We start from the raw sequence: 15540 nt of genomic DNA, 5'->3' as shown, positions 1-15540 counted from the left end.
CTAGGAAAGATGTTAGGGGACTTTTCGGCATTAAGTCTCTGTGGAACTTCTTATAGACATTGTTCTAACTACGATGTCAAATTGAACCGTTTAAGTGAAGCTCAAGTGTAGGCAGATGAGATCAAAGTTCTCAAAGGGATTATATGTATATATATATATATATGATAATTTTAAATTTAGAGTGATAAATATGAATGTATAAGGCTATTTTGTTCTATTAATAATCAGACCCTTAGCTATTAATGGGCTGAACCCATACGGCTTAATTGTCAGGACCACAATATATGGGCCGTAAATGGGCTTTTAAAGGCCCTCTTATGCGTTCAGTTAAAGATCCTATCTTCCTCGAGGTTGGGAAAAGAAACTTCGAGAGCTCGTGTTCTCGATCCCACCTCGGTCTCGCCGACGATGGCGTCCGCTGTCAAATCCCTCGTGCAATCGCTCAAGAGGTACTTTAAGAAGCCATGGGAGATCACCGGGCCCTGCTCCGATCCCGAGTACCGGAGCGCCCTCCCCATGGCCACCGAGTACCGCCGTTTCTGCCCCGCCACCGCGCCCGCCAAGGCCTGCATCCCTACCTGCGAGCCCGAGACCGTGTTCGATATCAAGTACTACACGCGTGATCGCCGCCGTAACCGCCCCCCCGTCCGCCGGACCGTCATCAGGAAGGCCGACGTTGAGCGGATCATGACCGCCAAGACCTTCGGTCCCGACGATTTCCCCAAGGTCTACCTCACAGAAAGGGTGGAGGAGGACTACGACGCTCGCGGCGGCGGGTACCAGAAATAAAGCTGGTATCGGTTTTCCTCTCACTCCATGCCTTTTTTATCGTCGATTAGGGTTCCTAATTTGGTTCGTATATTTCTTGTGTGGTTTCTGATGGTCAATGCATCAAAGATTTCTCTTTGATTGGTTTTTGGAGCCGGTGCAAAGTAGAAGACATTGCCTATGCACATAGGATTCAGATTTGATGAGTTTCCATCTTATCTGGAAACCATTATCACTAAGATGTTCTCCTCTGCTTGTTGTGGTTAATTTTAGGAAGACATTGCCTATGCACATAGGATTCAGATTTGTTGTGGCTCTTTGCGCCATCTTCACATTGTTTAACTTCTATAAAAGATAATGTTGGATTGATGGTATTACAAAAAAAAATTTCTTGTGCAAAAGATATTTTTAAAACTTAGTGTTTGCACCATCTTCAGCATGTCGATCACAAGTTACCAATGTGCCAAGGCTGGCTGATGGCCAACTATGGTGTATGATTGGCTGTGCTAGTTGTCACTAGCTTAGATAGGTTGGCAGGCGGGAAAAAAAGGGAGTGCAGCGATGGCATCTCAGTCGCCACTCACATTATACCACCTAAAGCAGAGGATGGGTTATCTAGTCTAGTTGGTCATTTTTGAAGTTGTCAGTTGAAGTTAACTGACCAGCTCATGGAAGATGAATGGCAGTTTCTTTTAATGTTTGGTGTTAGGGAGACGGAGGAGGGCTCCATGTTTGGAAGCCATACGTAAGCCACCAAGGCGGTAGCAGACAGGATATCTGCAAGTAGTGAGAGATATGCATGTTTATTACAGATATCCTTTCTCAGTACAAGTTGTTTTTGTCTTCCTGTAAAATTTGTTGAATTTTTTCGTCTTGCTGATCCTGTTGCTGTTTTGGTGCAATTTCTTCTTGCTTAAATGTTTTCAGTGTTTGTTGGATTTAGGTGATACTCATCACGTATTTGTATATGTCAGCATCTTGCAACTGATAAAAACATCTTTCATGGATTGCGTTCTGATACTTATTTGTCTTTTTTGAATGGAATCAAGGAATATAACTTGAAGTTAGAAATGTTGAGAATCTGCGCTTAAGCAGAAGGGGATGTTTGACTAAAGTGTGCAAAGTGAATACAGTCTGCTGCTATAACAGGATAATGGCTGGAGGAAACATAGAACAGATGAGAGTAGGGGAATACAAGAGGGAGGTATTGCGGAACAAGTTAGAAGAGCTGGTTTAATCCAATAGGATTTGATGTCATAAGTTGTTTGTCATACAACTTATTTTAGTCTATCATCTGATCCAGAAACATACATATCTAGTTTTATAATTGAATAAAAGTGAGGCTGCTAAGGTCCGTGTCATTTTCAGTCACACTTCTTTTGATAAAATTGAAATGATTGGAGGACTATCAATAGATCAATAAATGCCAGTTGTTGTTTCTTAGATGTATCTTTTATCCGCATAAGGATGCATATCAAGGATAATAGGTGGTTGTTTGATCTTTGTTTAAGTACTAATGAATTCCCTATCTCGTACAAAATCCTTAGCGACAGGGACTAAGGCCCTACCCAATCGATGAATAAAATCACTCAAGCCAATTAATTCATATGTATCGTATTCAACCCATATCGAACCCCTTAATAAGTAGATGTTTGATCATAAGGTCAAATTGGACTTAGCTAAAACTAATTTTTTATTAACATGCAAATCAGTTGAAATAATGAATGCCTGTATTAGGTCGATATAAGCACGCTGTTGGCATGCCTTTGTACATGTCATTATATGCTAAAACTAAACACTCCTTTTTATCCATCTTTTCATGCTGTTGGCATGCCTTTGTAGTAGCTTCTTGTCTGCGTGTCATGGTGTAGATGTCATTTGAGTACTTGATGATGATACGCTGTCAAATTTTTATCTGTTAGTGATGATTTTTTTTACATTTGTTGTCTGTGAACCAATGTTCAAAACTTCAGTTAATTATGACAACTAGAGATAAGACATTCTTGTTTAATATTTGCCTATTATTACTGTAAGCCGGTTATGGCATGTTATGCATTAAAGCACATTCCTTGAAAGAAGCAATAGGATATGGTTCTTGATGCATTTAATGTTTTCCTTCCTGTCTTTATTTTTCTTTAATGTTCAATGTCAGAGAAGAATGCCCACCTATACTTGTCTCATTTTTTTTATTGGGCTTTCTTGACAGGTCATAGAGCTGTCTATTTCTGGTCTGAACTGTATTACTGCTAGTGGGTCGATTTGGAAAAGTGTCATCTTACCAACCATGCGTTCATTGAGCTGTTAGAATAAATTTGGAAAAATCACTAGAAATGCTTTTTTAGTTGCAGGAGAATGATTTGTACAAATAAATAAATAAATTTCTGAGTGTCTTGTCTTCTCCAACTGTGTGTATTATTAATGTTAGTTCTTGTATATTTGAAGGTAGACTTCAGGACTGTTCTTTCGTCATCTGAATGATCAAGTTCCAGACATGGAACCAAATTCTATTTATTTATACAAGTAATTCCTAGATCTCATATTATCTGGAGCCCGATGCATTGGATTCCTTCTTTTTCTTTTTAATCTTCGTATATTTTTGACTCACAATTTGGATGCTCAGTGCAGAACTATTGAAGTTAAGAGTTGTCGTTTGGATAAAATTCCGTGTATGCAATACTTTGTTGATTGAATACATGGAATTCAACAAACAGCTCCCTCTGAGTGTCAATAGGAACTCGCGAATACAAGTCAGACGAATCATATGCGCGCATAAACGATGACTCTTATGGATGGCAGAAAGCATCATATGGTGATGGGGAAACTTGTTTCGCTTCAATTGTCACTTGTCCTTTACATATACTTTTTCTTCGATTTGCCAGCATAGGAAGATAATTCTTTCTTTCAGTATCCTTCTTCGCATTTACAGGGACAGAAACAATGATAAGATATGCTTGCGAAGGAAATCGATGAGATTGGAACGACACAAAAAAAAAAAAAACAGAGGAGGACCTCTCACAAGGATCACAGGATCGTGCATGTGATATGAGGTAATGGAACATCGGTGACAACATATACCATCTATATATATAGTCGTCCATGTTTGTGGAGAGCAAATAGATATTTGAGTAATCTTTGGTTCCTTTGTTCTTCTTTGATTGTACCATATATATAGTTCAGGAAGTTTGTACTCTTGATGCTAATTTTGTGTTTTCTTTTACCTTCTTTTGGTATCAACCAAGGAAAATAGAGATCAGTTTCTTGGCTGTGATCTATCACATCTTTCATCTGAGCAAGCCGTTCTTCCTATCTGGAGGAGGGTCACTTATATGCATGCTTGCAGTAGCTCAACATTCGTGGTAATTTCTTGTGCCGATTCATAGAGTCGGAGCAAGTGAGAGAGACGAGGGTAGAGCCTCAGAATCACGAGTAGATTGAGGGAATAAGAGAAGCAAGCAATCGGGACGAGCCATACGCGATGACTGCAAAGCCTCGACGAGCAAGGCTATGGCTGGGACGCGCACTTGGAGGCAAAGATCAGCACAGCATGGTGAGCAATTCAGCTGTACGATCTCCAACACAAGCTTGGAGTCGACCAACCCAGCAAGGCCGTCGGCTGGCATCTGGCTGCGACTCAACATGAGATCGATAAGCTTCCTCCGCTCCCATTTCCGCCGGCAAACCTCACGCGGTTGTGTCAAGCCATTTCCGGCATCCGAAGACTCGACTCCAAGTGCTGCCGCTGAGAGGGTTAGGGTGTAATGCGATCCCGTATGCTTCCTATTGTCACATGGAGCCGGAAAATTTTGACAGCAGCAGTTAGGAGGCAACCCGTGGAAAGTGGCCGGTACCTCCTCCTCCACCGTCTTCGGTGCCTGGATCTCAACCGGCACACCATCACTGCGTGCGAGGCAGCTGAGCCACACTCGGCCTGCAGCTTCGCTTCGCAGGATCTCAGTTCAGGTCCTGCAACTTTCCTTCGCTGAGGCAGCCCAGCGACAGTGAGGCCTTCTCAGCCATGGTTGACATCTTATAACCACAAGCTCAGGTTCATCAGGCTACTCACGTAAAGCACCTCGGTGCAGAAAGAACTATGGACACAAATGATCGAAATGTGGAGCTCTGATGAGCATGGTTTCTCCCATTATATATCATATAATATCAAAATCTCAATACACATATCGAGACTAGGAGAGCTAATTTTATTCTTTTGAAGTAACGGATGTCGTCTCTATCATTGTTAGAAAATAAAAATAAAAAAAGGGAGGAATAAAACCCTCGGTAATTTAGATTTAAATAATAAAGGTTGGTGTGAGCCACACGGGCGGTAAGTAACTGATGGTGAACGAATTCTCTTTCTTGTCCGGTAGCTGCTCTACGGCGGCGGTATCCATGAGACGCTGAAACCGCGATCGGGCGCGTCCTCGCGCGGAGAGCGATGGCAAGGAGCCGAGACGGCCGGTGGCGAGGTGGGGAGGGCTCGTGCGGCGTTGGTTGGCGACGGCGACGGCGACGGCAGCGACGTGCCACGCTTTGCAGACGGCACCGAAGCGGACGTGATTGGCGGTGTCGGCGACGAGCTGCTCCGCGATGAGTTCCAAAAGGCCGGGTTCGAGAGTCGACCAATCGGCGCTCTCGCTGTCTCTGTCTCTTTCTTTGCTTATCGCCTTTGCTTGTTTTGCTCCCATGTCGAAGAGGTTCAATAAGATGATGATGATGATGATGATGATGATAAGCACGGAGGAATACGTCGCTACGTATGTAGTAAGTATATATAAGGACGATAATGCCGCGATATTAGAATTCCAGACGAACGAGTTTCCCGTCTACCGTAAGTACTTGGAATCGAATCGATTAGGAAATCGAATCCCATCACGACTGGGATTAGGACCGATTTCCTGTTGCCTATTGGATCACATTTAAACCGACTGAAATATGTCCTAATATCATGATAAATATTTTTGAATTGGATTTCAGATCCTCGTTGGCTTTCGATCGCAAATGGTCTCTTCTGGTCGAGTTATAGTGTTTTTTTTTTTTCTGGAGGTCATATGTTGACATCCAAAGGAAATAGCAACTTAAATCATGTTCGATTTCTTTTAGACAGACCTTACTATCCATCTTTCTTTGGACGTTGTGTGGCTTTAATAGAGACTGTCTGTGTTAATGCTAATCCTTCATTCTTATCGTGCAACCTTGTGGCTTACACCAATGAAAATTTGGACCTTAAAAGCATGTCTGTGGTATGTGTTATCAATATAGAGAGTTGTTTTAACTTCAAATTTTGTGCTTGATGGCTTATTCAAGGTTATCAATAGAGAGAGAGAGAGAGAGAGAGAGAGAGAGAGAGAGAGAGAGAGAGAGAGAGAGAGTTCTTTTAACTTCAATTTTGTGCTTGATGGCTTATTTAAGTTGAATTCACAACCATTTTGGAGAAAAAAAATAATAAAATATTATTGGAAATGTTTTTCTAAAGTTGAGGAAAAAAATAATTTTCTTTTGGTGTTCTAAGTTACACACACAGTTTTTTTAACAGCATTATATTGGTTTTAATCCAATTTAAATACAGTATAACCTCATTTTAAAAAATCATGTAGCTTAAGTCTTACTTTTTTTTATAGAAAAATTAAAATTAAAATTATAGAAAGTCTAAATGATATATATATATATTAAAAATAAAAATAGCTATTGTAACTCATCTAAAAGCTCTAAAAAAAAAAATCAAATTTATGCATTTTTTTTCAATTTTGCTCAGTGAATTTATGATTGTTTTTTGAACAAAAAACTTATTAATTATCATGAGAGAAGGGTTTTTTAAGTTTGAAAAAAAAAATGGAAACTATTTTTTTTAGAATAGCTTTGAAATGGCTAACATAAGTCTAAATAATCATCTTTTAAATTTTTTTTTCTAAAAATTATCAAGTATTTAGGATAACTTTGAAATGGCTAACATAGGTCTAAATGATCATCTTTTTTTTTTAAGGTATCGAAATAGGCATTTTCATTAATTTTATTCCTTTAAAATTTGAATTTATTTTATTTATCTAATTTTATCAAATGCAAGTTAAATTTACAACAACTTTGGCCAAAAAATCACTTGAATATTGTCTTAATTTCTCTAAATTAAGACGCATTACAATTATTCCTTGTCAGATGGCTGTCATTTAGATACACTAAAGTATTATTATATATCAAAACATTAAAATCATTGTGTTAATTTATATATCAAGCTTTAGTTTCTGTGAAAAATTTTTATTCTAACAAATTTGAGGTTTATGGATAACTATTGACATGAGAGGGGCATATGTGGATGACCATTATATTTGGAAGAATATATATGCTATATTAAAATTTATAATGGTAATTGTGCTATTTCCAAAATATACAACAACTACTAAAAATGGAGAAAGAAGAAAAATTATTCTCACCAAGAGAAATTAAAAAATGATGTTGGAAATTGTAACTTTTGGCTTAAATTTAATGAATATTTGGGTCTCTTCAACTAAAACTACCACTGATGGAGAAAATATTTCATAGAGAAAATGACCTTTAATACAATAAAAAAAATGGAATCAATTTAGACTCACAAAACAGCTTCATTCATCACTGGTGGAGAGATCTTAGTCCAAACCTTTGACTTGCACTAGATGATCATCAATAATCACTCATAATCTCTTATGAGGGACAAAAATGATTCTTGCAAATCACATGAGATGGAGAAAAAAAGTGTTTTAAGATAATGATCCATTTCTCTCTCAAGTGTCAAGTTGTTCACATGCACATAAATCCTTGTCAACTGGTGGATCAGTGTGAAGAGAACATAGTGGGCTTATGTTAGTACATATGAAACAACAGTAGCGACTCTTTATTTCCATGCAAAGACAAACCCACCATTTATTTCTACGAGCTTATTTGGAGAGATCTAATTGTGACCTCACAAAGCTTGGCGTAGAGTAGTAAGATAAAACCAAGGAGGCGAAGACAAGAACTTGGCAAATGACACGGACAAATATCGGATGTCATCAAGTCACATCAGAGAGATGGTAGGAAAAGGAAGAATAGAGAGGGAAAAAGAGAGAGAGAGAGAGAAGAGAGGGGGATGATGAGACATGTCAGGTCAAAAGAGAAGGGTGAAAAGATTCCATCTGTCCTCCACCATTGTTGAGCTTCCATCTTTTAGACATCCCCTTGCCTTTCTTTTTCCTCGGAATGGTGACCTCGTACTATGTTTTGTCCCGATCACCCATGTCGTATGTCCTCATTCCCCCTTCTTCCTATGTATCTATACAACACAGGTCTTTTTCATCTCTCTCTCTCTCTCTCTCTCTCTCTCTCTCTCATCAAAGTACAACAAGCACTTAATTATCACATTAACTGGCCAAGGCCAACATTTGGACCTGCAATATTTAATTTCTTTTTTTTTGTTTTTGTGCTCAGGGATAAATCTTGTCATTTGATCCACATCAGTATCTTCTTTTCATTAGCTGCAAATAGTATGTGCCAGGATAAATTTTCTCATATTTAAGTAGGCATCCTCATCTTGTATTAAGTAACTGATGTTTGATCTCCAATTTATCTGCAATATATATATATATATATATATATATATATATATATATATTTTATATGGATTATAATTTGTAGGTTCTATATACTGAATTTTCTACTTCTTAATTGTATCCAATAAATAAATAATTACACTTATAATTTTCATATCTCTAAACACAAAAAAGTTATCATACATACATACATTTCAATACTCACACATTTTCCTTGTATATTTTCTATGGCTTCTTCTTTGTTAGTTCCATCAAATTCTTCCATGTCCATTCATTTTATTGTGCAGTCTCTTTAAGCTTCCTCTCATGCATGCAAGGATTCCAAGCAAGTCCTTTCAGAGCTCCACTACAATCCTATTGACTTGTTTATTGGTTGGCATATTTCCTATCAAATTATTTTACTTTTCTTTTCTTTGTTGGGTTGGATGAAGAAAAAAACAATCTCCACAAACTCATATTACACTCTTAATTTTCTCTTCAAAGCAATTAAACACAGCCATATACATCCAATTTGTTTCCGTAACACAAGGATAAAACCCTATTGTTCTCTCAGCTGTCTCCCGCCACTGTGTTGGCCTCCTCGTAAGGATGTCTATAGAGCAAACTGCAAGTTCTACGCTTCATAGCCACTCACACACACAGGTTTCCATCAAGGTCAATGCATCGTGATAGGGCCCCGACAAACAGGCCAGGCTCGATGTGTCCTTCCGCATGCAAAGAGCGCATTTATCCTTTAGGCAATCATCTCAGTGCTCGTCGCTGGGAAGGTGAGTCCATGGCGAGGAACAGGCGTGTGTTGCGAGGTAGCTGGCTTTCTACCAAGATGACAAGATCTACCGAAGACTCTCAACACCCGATGCGATTAGAATATTCCTGTGTCTTATCCTCTCATAGATATCTGCCGACTTCAGCATGTTCCAAGGCATTTCATGTTGGATTCTGCAGATGATGTAGCTTTTGGCGTTGGAGATTTGTCGATGTGGACATAAAATACAAACAGAGAGAGAGAGAGAGAGAGCGAGAGATCGTCTTATAAAATAGGAATATGGAGAGTATGATGACATCTATCACAAAAGAATACAAAGCCATAAAGGAATGTCCTAATCCAACATCGCAACCAATCTTGTAATTGAATCTACTTTGACTCGTTGGAATTGCCAATACCATTTCCTTCAGAAAACGAAACAAGAGGAACAAGAGACAAAACCTCACATTTCTTAGGGTTTTAGTCCCGCAGGTGCTTAAGATCATCTTGTACAGTGACTACAGGAACTAAGAACAGGTTCAATCGATGATATGAGACCGGTAACCATCATCTTTGGAGGTGGCGGATGAGTCCTTCGCTTGCTTGGTTGGCAAGCTGGTGATCCCATGGGATGTTGAGGTTTAATACCGCCATCCACCACGCGACAACCTTCCATTATATTTGTTCCTTTCCACGGAATGTCGTCGCTTCCCAATGTATAATAATCAGATTTGTTCTATGTAGAGAACAGAATCAGAATCAGAACTATTCTTCTTTGGACTTATCTTCGCACATCTCCTTCCAACTTCATAGATCAGGTCAAGCCAAAGGACTAAATAATGACAACACTATTGAAAGTATCTGCAGAAATCAGATTCATTTTTGCATGCAGATGCAGAAGTTGCGGTCTTCCATGGAGGAGGAAGTCGACAGGAACCAAAAGAAGAGGTAAAGGATATTATTTCATGATGCTTTTTTTTATGTGTTGTTTATGATAGGGGTTTTGATTAAACCATCATAGATCTAAAAAAATTGATAAAAGAAACCAAAATATTGCAAAAATATTACTATAAACAAATAACTTAATCTATGAAACTTCCATTGTCATTGTTTTCTTTCTTTATAAAAGCATTCTAATTGTGCTTCCTTTTTTTTTTTTTTTGTTGCAGCAGTAAGCCATAAAATTGAGTATTTTTTTAATTCTGAGAAATTATAATTTCTTAGATTATGAGAACATCTAAAAAATACTTTTTTATTATTTCCTTGTACAGAAATTTGCTGCATCATTGCTGGTAAGTACTACAACACCTCATTCATAAAGCAAATTTACTGTTATTATCTCTCTCTACATTTGACTAAAATTCTATTATGTAAATGACAATGTATGATAACATATTAATTATTCAAAGAATATAATGTAACAATTATAAGAATAAAATTACACAGAAAATTGCAGCATATTTTGTTGTAAGCTACACCTCATTCCTTGTATCTTGGACTTGACCACTGTTCATATTTTTCTTAACATATTTTGCCCACTCAATCTTTCAAAATGAGTACATGTTAGGTTTTCAATCAATCAAATTGATGTAGCTGGAATCTTTTGTTGTTATTTATTGTCCTTTTTATATTTTATTTCTCTCATATCTGTGATAATTTAGATAATTAATTTATTGTTTTATATATTTAGCATTTTTTTTTTGTATCCAAAAGACATCATTTGTTAAGATATATATATATATATATATATATATATATGATCTCTTGGAAGTTTGAGTTAAAAAATACATATGACAAACTCATTATTTTTTAGGATCTAAATTACAAATTATGATTAATAGAAAAATATAAAGATCGCTGATGTTGAAAATATTACAAAAAATCATTGTTTAAATGCATAAAAATATTAAAAAAGCATATATGCAAAACAAGGAACCAAAAAATGAGTTGCAATGTGCTTACAATTGGAGATATACTATGCCTCATAATAATAAGGCAGATCAGAATGACAATTATTGATTGTGTGCATCGACAGATTGCTGCATGATATAATCTTCGAAAAACCTTCATAATTTTTATATCGATTCATATATCACATCATTAGTACCACAAACGATGCAATACGAAGGATTCAAACTTACATGATTCGTAGTAACACAATCATATGAAGAACACGATTTCTTGTTGTTTTTGAGGAGTTTGGCGGAAAAAGAACAATGTGCTCACAATTTCCATTGATCCATCCCAAGTAAACATCCATGGAAGAACTCATGTCTTCCATAAACATAATACAGCAAAACAGCTGTTACGACCATTAAGAAAAGATTGAAAGGAGGAGAAGAAAAAAGGAAGCTTTTTGATGCAGAGAGCAGCTGCATCGAAGGCCGCCGTCTCAGTTCACGACTCCGCCGCCCCCGCTGGGGCGTCCGGCCGCCGTTCCGACTGCTTGGCCTGCGGCGCCGCTGCGGACGGGGACGGCAGGCTTCCCCCGGTAGCGTTGGCGCTCGGCCGCCGCGGCTGGGGCGGCGCCTCCAGTCTCCCGTCGATGCAGGAGGCGCACTTCCGCTCGACCCACCCTTCCAAGTCGTAGTGCCCGTACCCCATTATGGTCCGGCCGGAGCAGAGCCGGCCCAGGATGCCTGCGATCACTCCCAGCACGGCGATCGCCGCCAGCACGGCGATCACCGGCCCGACGGACCCGCCGTGGGATCGATACGCGTACACCGGCGGCGGCGGCAGCTGCTGCTGCTGCTGGAACGGGAGCGACATCAACCCCAAAGAATCCCGATCTTTGACGGCTGAGCAGGGCAAGAACACAAAAAGATCAGATCTTTGGAACGAAAACCCCCGAAAGATGGGATTTTTGGCAGATTCTCCACACGAACAAAGCTCGGAAAGGCGAGAAAAGATCCCGCTCGTGGATCTTGACGAGCAAAAACCTAAAAAATCTCTCCTTTTCTTTGCTGCTCCGTGAAGCTCGACTGAGCTGCTTGAGCTCCAAGGAACAGCGGAACCCCACTCCAAGCTTCCTCAAATCATTCCCCAAGGTCCCTGGGGGAGATTTGGAGCCCAAGAGGCAGAGGCGAGAGCGGAAAGGAGAGGGTTTTGGCAGCGAGGTGGGGGCGTCTGCAGCTTTGTCTGCAAGAAGAAAGGGGTCGTAGTACTTGGTGGGAGATCGATCCCAGATGGTTCGGATGCTCGACGCGTGTCGTGGCGGACGGCTGATCCGGTCATTACGGCAGGTTTAAAGATGGTGCAACGGACGAGTGCCTTACTTGTTGCTTCTACTGCCTGAAAGAACAGTCACAAGCCATGGCTACTTCCACTGCAGCAGAGCACATTCCCAAGCCATGGCTTCTTGCTGAGGCATCTCCCGTGATCTTCACAACCCCACTGCAGGGGGAAGATTTGCCTCTCTGTGAGCAGCACGGGTGGTGGCGATGGCGATGGAGATGGAGATGGAGTTGGAGGTGGTGGTGTTTGCTTTTTGCTTGGCCCAAGGTGTGCATGTGACGATGGTGCTACTAGCCATGGCCATGTACCAAGTACTTGATGCACTGCACACCCTTCGTTGGAGAAGAAAACCTGTACTGCTTGCTTTGCATGTTGTGCTGATTACAGTCTGTAACATTAGGAGATGAGTGCCTGTTTGATCAATGGGTCAATCTGGTGATCACAGAACAGTATACAATGGTGGTCACCATGGGAGCAGGAAGAACCTTTTGCCGTGGACATGCATCGTCGAGTAGCGAGCAGATGGTGGCGTTAGTACAATAACAAGATGGCCTTTTTGCGACTTAATAGATCGGAGTTCGTGTTTCGAAAACAATCTTAATAGATCAGAGTTCCGAAATCTCTCTCTCTCTCTCTCTCTCTCTCTCTCTCTCTCTCTCTCTCTCTCTCTCTCTATATATATATATATATATATATATAAAGTTGTAGTGGTGCTATATGAGTTAGTTGCATTTGCGTTTGAGAATATAATTTATATTTTTAATATATATATTTAAAAAAATTGAGATGAATGTACAATTTATTTTTAATATTTGAATAAAAATAGATAAAAAAAATATATTTTAAATATATATATTTACATAAGTCTTATTTGATAAAATTATATTTGAATAATTAACTGAATATTATATCATAAAACTACTTGATAATGGTGTCTCAAAATCCCAAATAAAATCAAAATTGATCTAATATTGGACAAGGTATATTGTTCTGTATATTCAAAAAAAATCTTAAGAAAGATAAAAGATTATTATTTGATGATGGTATAATCATATCCAAGGGTATCGGATGATATACACCTTATACAATATATATCATATGTTTGATTTACTATAATTTGCGTATCGATAAATTATTGGATCAATAAATATCATTAGTAACAAACGATATTGTAAACCTCGATCGAACATCTTATCCGATAATAAAAACTTGATATTTAAAAAAATTTAAATGTATAATTTTTTGGTCTAAGGAAGTATGTATGATCATGTGGATGATGACTTCTTGGGCCCTGGCTTCTGGTGATGATTGGCTATCCTCAGCATAGTCTCCTCAAAGGTCCTCAAGATGGAAGCATCCCAGTAGGAAAAGAAAGTTGATGGCAGCCATGGCCAGGGGGGAGTCACCTTGAGCACATTGAGATCAATCCTATCTCTTTCCTAAGAGAAGAGAAAACTTTTGCTCACCAGGTTCAGAGTAAGCTCAAATTATTGTACTTACATGCAATGTATCCACTTCAGATGTCTCGACTGCACCTTATCCTCATCCTCTCAATCATCAAAGTAACCCAAAGAAACTAAAGGATATAATTGAAGCTGTTTCCCTTCATTGTATAAATCCCCCACACAGCACAAAAACCAGAGAGTCCAACAAAGTGGCTGATAAATGAGACAACCAATCCATTCCAGCATCATTCAAAGCATGCAGCATCTTTCCATTCTAGATTTAGAGCCAACATGTAACAAATAGAGACATCACTGCTATAAATGCTTTGGAGAGCACTGATGCTGTTATCTTTTCTCTTCCTTAATGTTTCTAGTTCAAGTTTGAAGGCAAAGGATGATCAAAGAAGTCTCTGCTGAGATACCAAAGAATAGGAAAGCACACAGGTACTGCTTTTCTTCTATGGTGTTCGTTTTAGTTCTTCTGCTGTACTTGATTTTGTTTATTTTTTGCACATGATAAGTTATCTAACGTTCGAAATTGTAATCGTATTCGGTCACCATCTAATAGTTTCAACTGTTGACAGGATGAGGTTAAGTTTCATGCCAATGCTTGATGTTGTTCTTATTTCTTCAGTTGTGCAATTTGAATTCGTGGAAGGTGCCTCATGAGATTTCTCATTGGAAATGCATCCCTGATCATTGTTACAGAAGACTCTGAGTTGCTACCGGTACTTGCGAGCTAAGCAAGATTACTGTGGTGCCGAGTGGAGAGTAGAAGCTTCAGGAGTGTGTGAGTGAGAGTGACATGGATGGCAAACGCAAGATGATTCGATCACAGGGGAGTAGCTGGAATGCTTTTGTCTCAAGCTATTTCAGTGCCAAATCATTTCTGATGCTTTTATCGGTCATGGCGTCGTTGATTTTTCTTCCTCTTGTTCTACCTCCAATGCCTCCACCTCCATTGTCGTTGCTGTTAGTTCCTATAGGTATATTTCTTGTACTACTGATCTTGGCTTTCATGCCACCCTCTGGTGTTCAAAGCATCACCTCCTCTTGCTTATAAAAAAGTCAGAACCGAGTTTTGTTTCAGCTTCAAATGACTTTATGATCGGATAGCAATTTCTTTCAGCAGTGTTCTGAGTGGTTGTAGACATCATTTACATGCTTATGGTCCATAGATCAGGAAGCTTCAACCTCGTAAGACATTTTTGTGACTCAAGTAGTTTCCACATGGCATCAGATGTTGATTCCAACTTGCATGATCGATCATTTTGCATAGTTTGTTCAACTCGATGAACTATTGATCTCTGCTTGAAGCATATTAAACAGGTATTTGGAACACCTTTTCCCCCAAAGAATGTGTTCTTCAAACACAAATATCATGCTATAAATCTCTGCTGTAGATTGCCATAAATTGGGCCACAAGAAGCATCTGGATAGCAATTCTGCACCTCCATTTCCTCAAACTACTCAAATATTGGTCTTCGATTAAGACAGACATAATTTGATTTAGAAATAAACATCCAAGACAGACTTCTTTGGATTATAATGGAAATTTCAATTTGTCTTTCATATTCAAGATGAAAAGAAGTTTGCAACACACATTTTTCCCACCATTCATGAGAAAGTCTTGAAGAAAACCATCAAATTAATGTATTAATTTGGAATTAGGTCCAACTTGAGGCATCTTTCTACCTCCCTCGATCACAAAAGCGATACATACATGAACATGCAAAAATTCAAACACGAACTTTGGTGTTCCACTCACGTAAGTAATAGTATATATGAGTGC

The 15540-nt window shown here is 38.9% G+C and overlaps 2 protein-coding genes and 1 long non-coding RNA gene across 6 annotated transcripts; 2 read left to right on the top strand and 1 right to left on the bottom strand.

The window, feature by feature from the left end:
• Positions 1–353: 353 nt before the first annotated feature.
• On the top strand, positions 354–3983 carry LOC135638046 (uncharacterized). 3 transcript variants are annotated; one of them, XR_010496482.1, is made up of 3 exons: positions 354–794; positions 3211–3288; positions 3389–3983. XR_010496482.1 is itself a non-coding variant. In XM_065150999.1 (2 exons), the coding sequence occupies exon 1, from the start codon at positions 409–411 to the stop codon at positions 787–789; it is 381 nt and encodes a 126-aa protein (XP_065007071.1). In that variant the 5' UTR covers positions 354–408; the 3' UTR covers positions 790–794; positions 2975–3201. The 3 variants fall into 3 exon arrangements, 1 of the variants encoding a protein (XP_065007071.1); XR_010496481.1 differs by having other exon boundaries at positions 3394–3982; XM_065150999.1 differs by lacking the exons at positions 3211–3288; positions 3389–3983 and adding an exon at positions 2975–3201.
• Positions 3984–11264: 7281 nt separating this feature from the next.
• On the bottom strand, positions 11265–12277 carry LOC103983618 (uncharacterized). Its single transcript, XM_009400867.3, has one exon. The coding sequence runs from the start codon at positions 11836–11838 to the stop codon at positions 11467–11469; it is 372 nt and encodes a 123-aa protein (XP_009399142.2). The 5' UTR covers positions 11839–12277; the 3' UTR covers positions 11265–11466.
• A 1556-nt stretch (positions 12278–13833) lies between these two features.
• Positions 13834–14837, top strand: LOC135637894 (uncharacterized). Of its 2 annotated transcripts, none has more exons than XR_010496416.1 (2): positions 13834–14192; positions 14383–14837. It is a non-coding gene; the product is annotated as an uncharacterized LOC135637894 (long non-coding RNA). The 2 variants fall into 2 exon arrangements; XR_010496415.1 differs by having other exon boundaries at positions 14333–14837.
• The last annotated feature ends 703 nt before the right edge of the window (positions 14838–15540 follow it).

This window comes from Musa acuminata, chromosome BXJ3-5 (assembly GCF_036884655.1).
Source record: "Musa acuminata AAA Group cultivar baxijiao chromosome BXJ3-5, Cavendish_Baxijiao_AAA, whole genome shotgun sequence".
Taxonomy (NCBI): Eukaryota; Viridiplantae; Streptophyta; class Magnoliopsida; order Zingiberales; family Musaceae; genus Musa; species Musa acuminata.
Note: the sequence above shows the minus strand (reverse complement) of the source record. Positions and strands in the feature narration are given on the sequence as shown.

What these genes read in the sequence shown, in the direction of transcription:
- LOC135638046 (XM_065150999.1), top strand. Translation starts at nt 409, where the DNA reads ATGGCGTCCGCTGTCAAATCCCTCGTGCAATCGCTCAAGAGGTACTTT.
- LOC103983618 (XM_009400867.3), bottom strand. Translation starts at nt 11,838, where the DNA reads ATGTCGCTCCCGTTCCAGCAGCAGCAGCAGCTGCCGCCGCCGCCGGTG.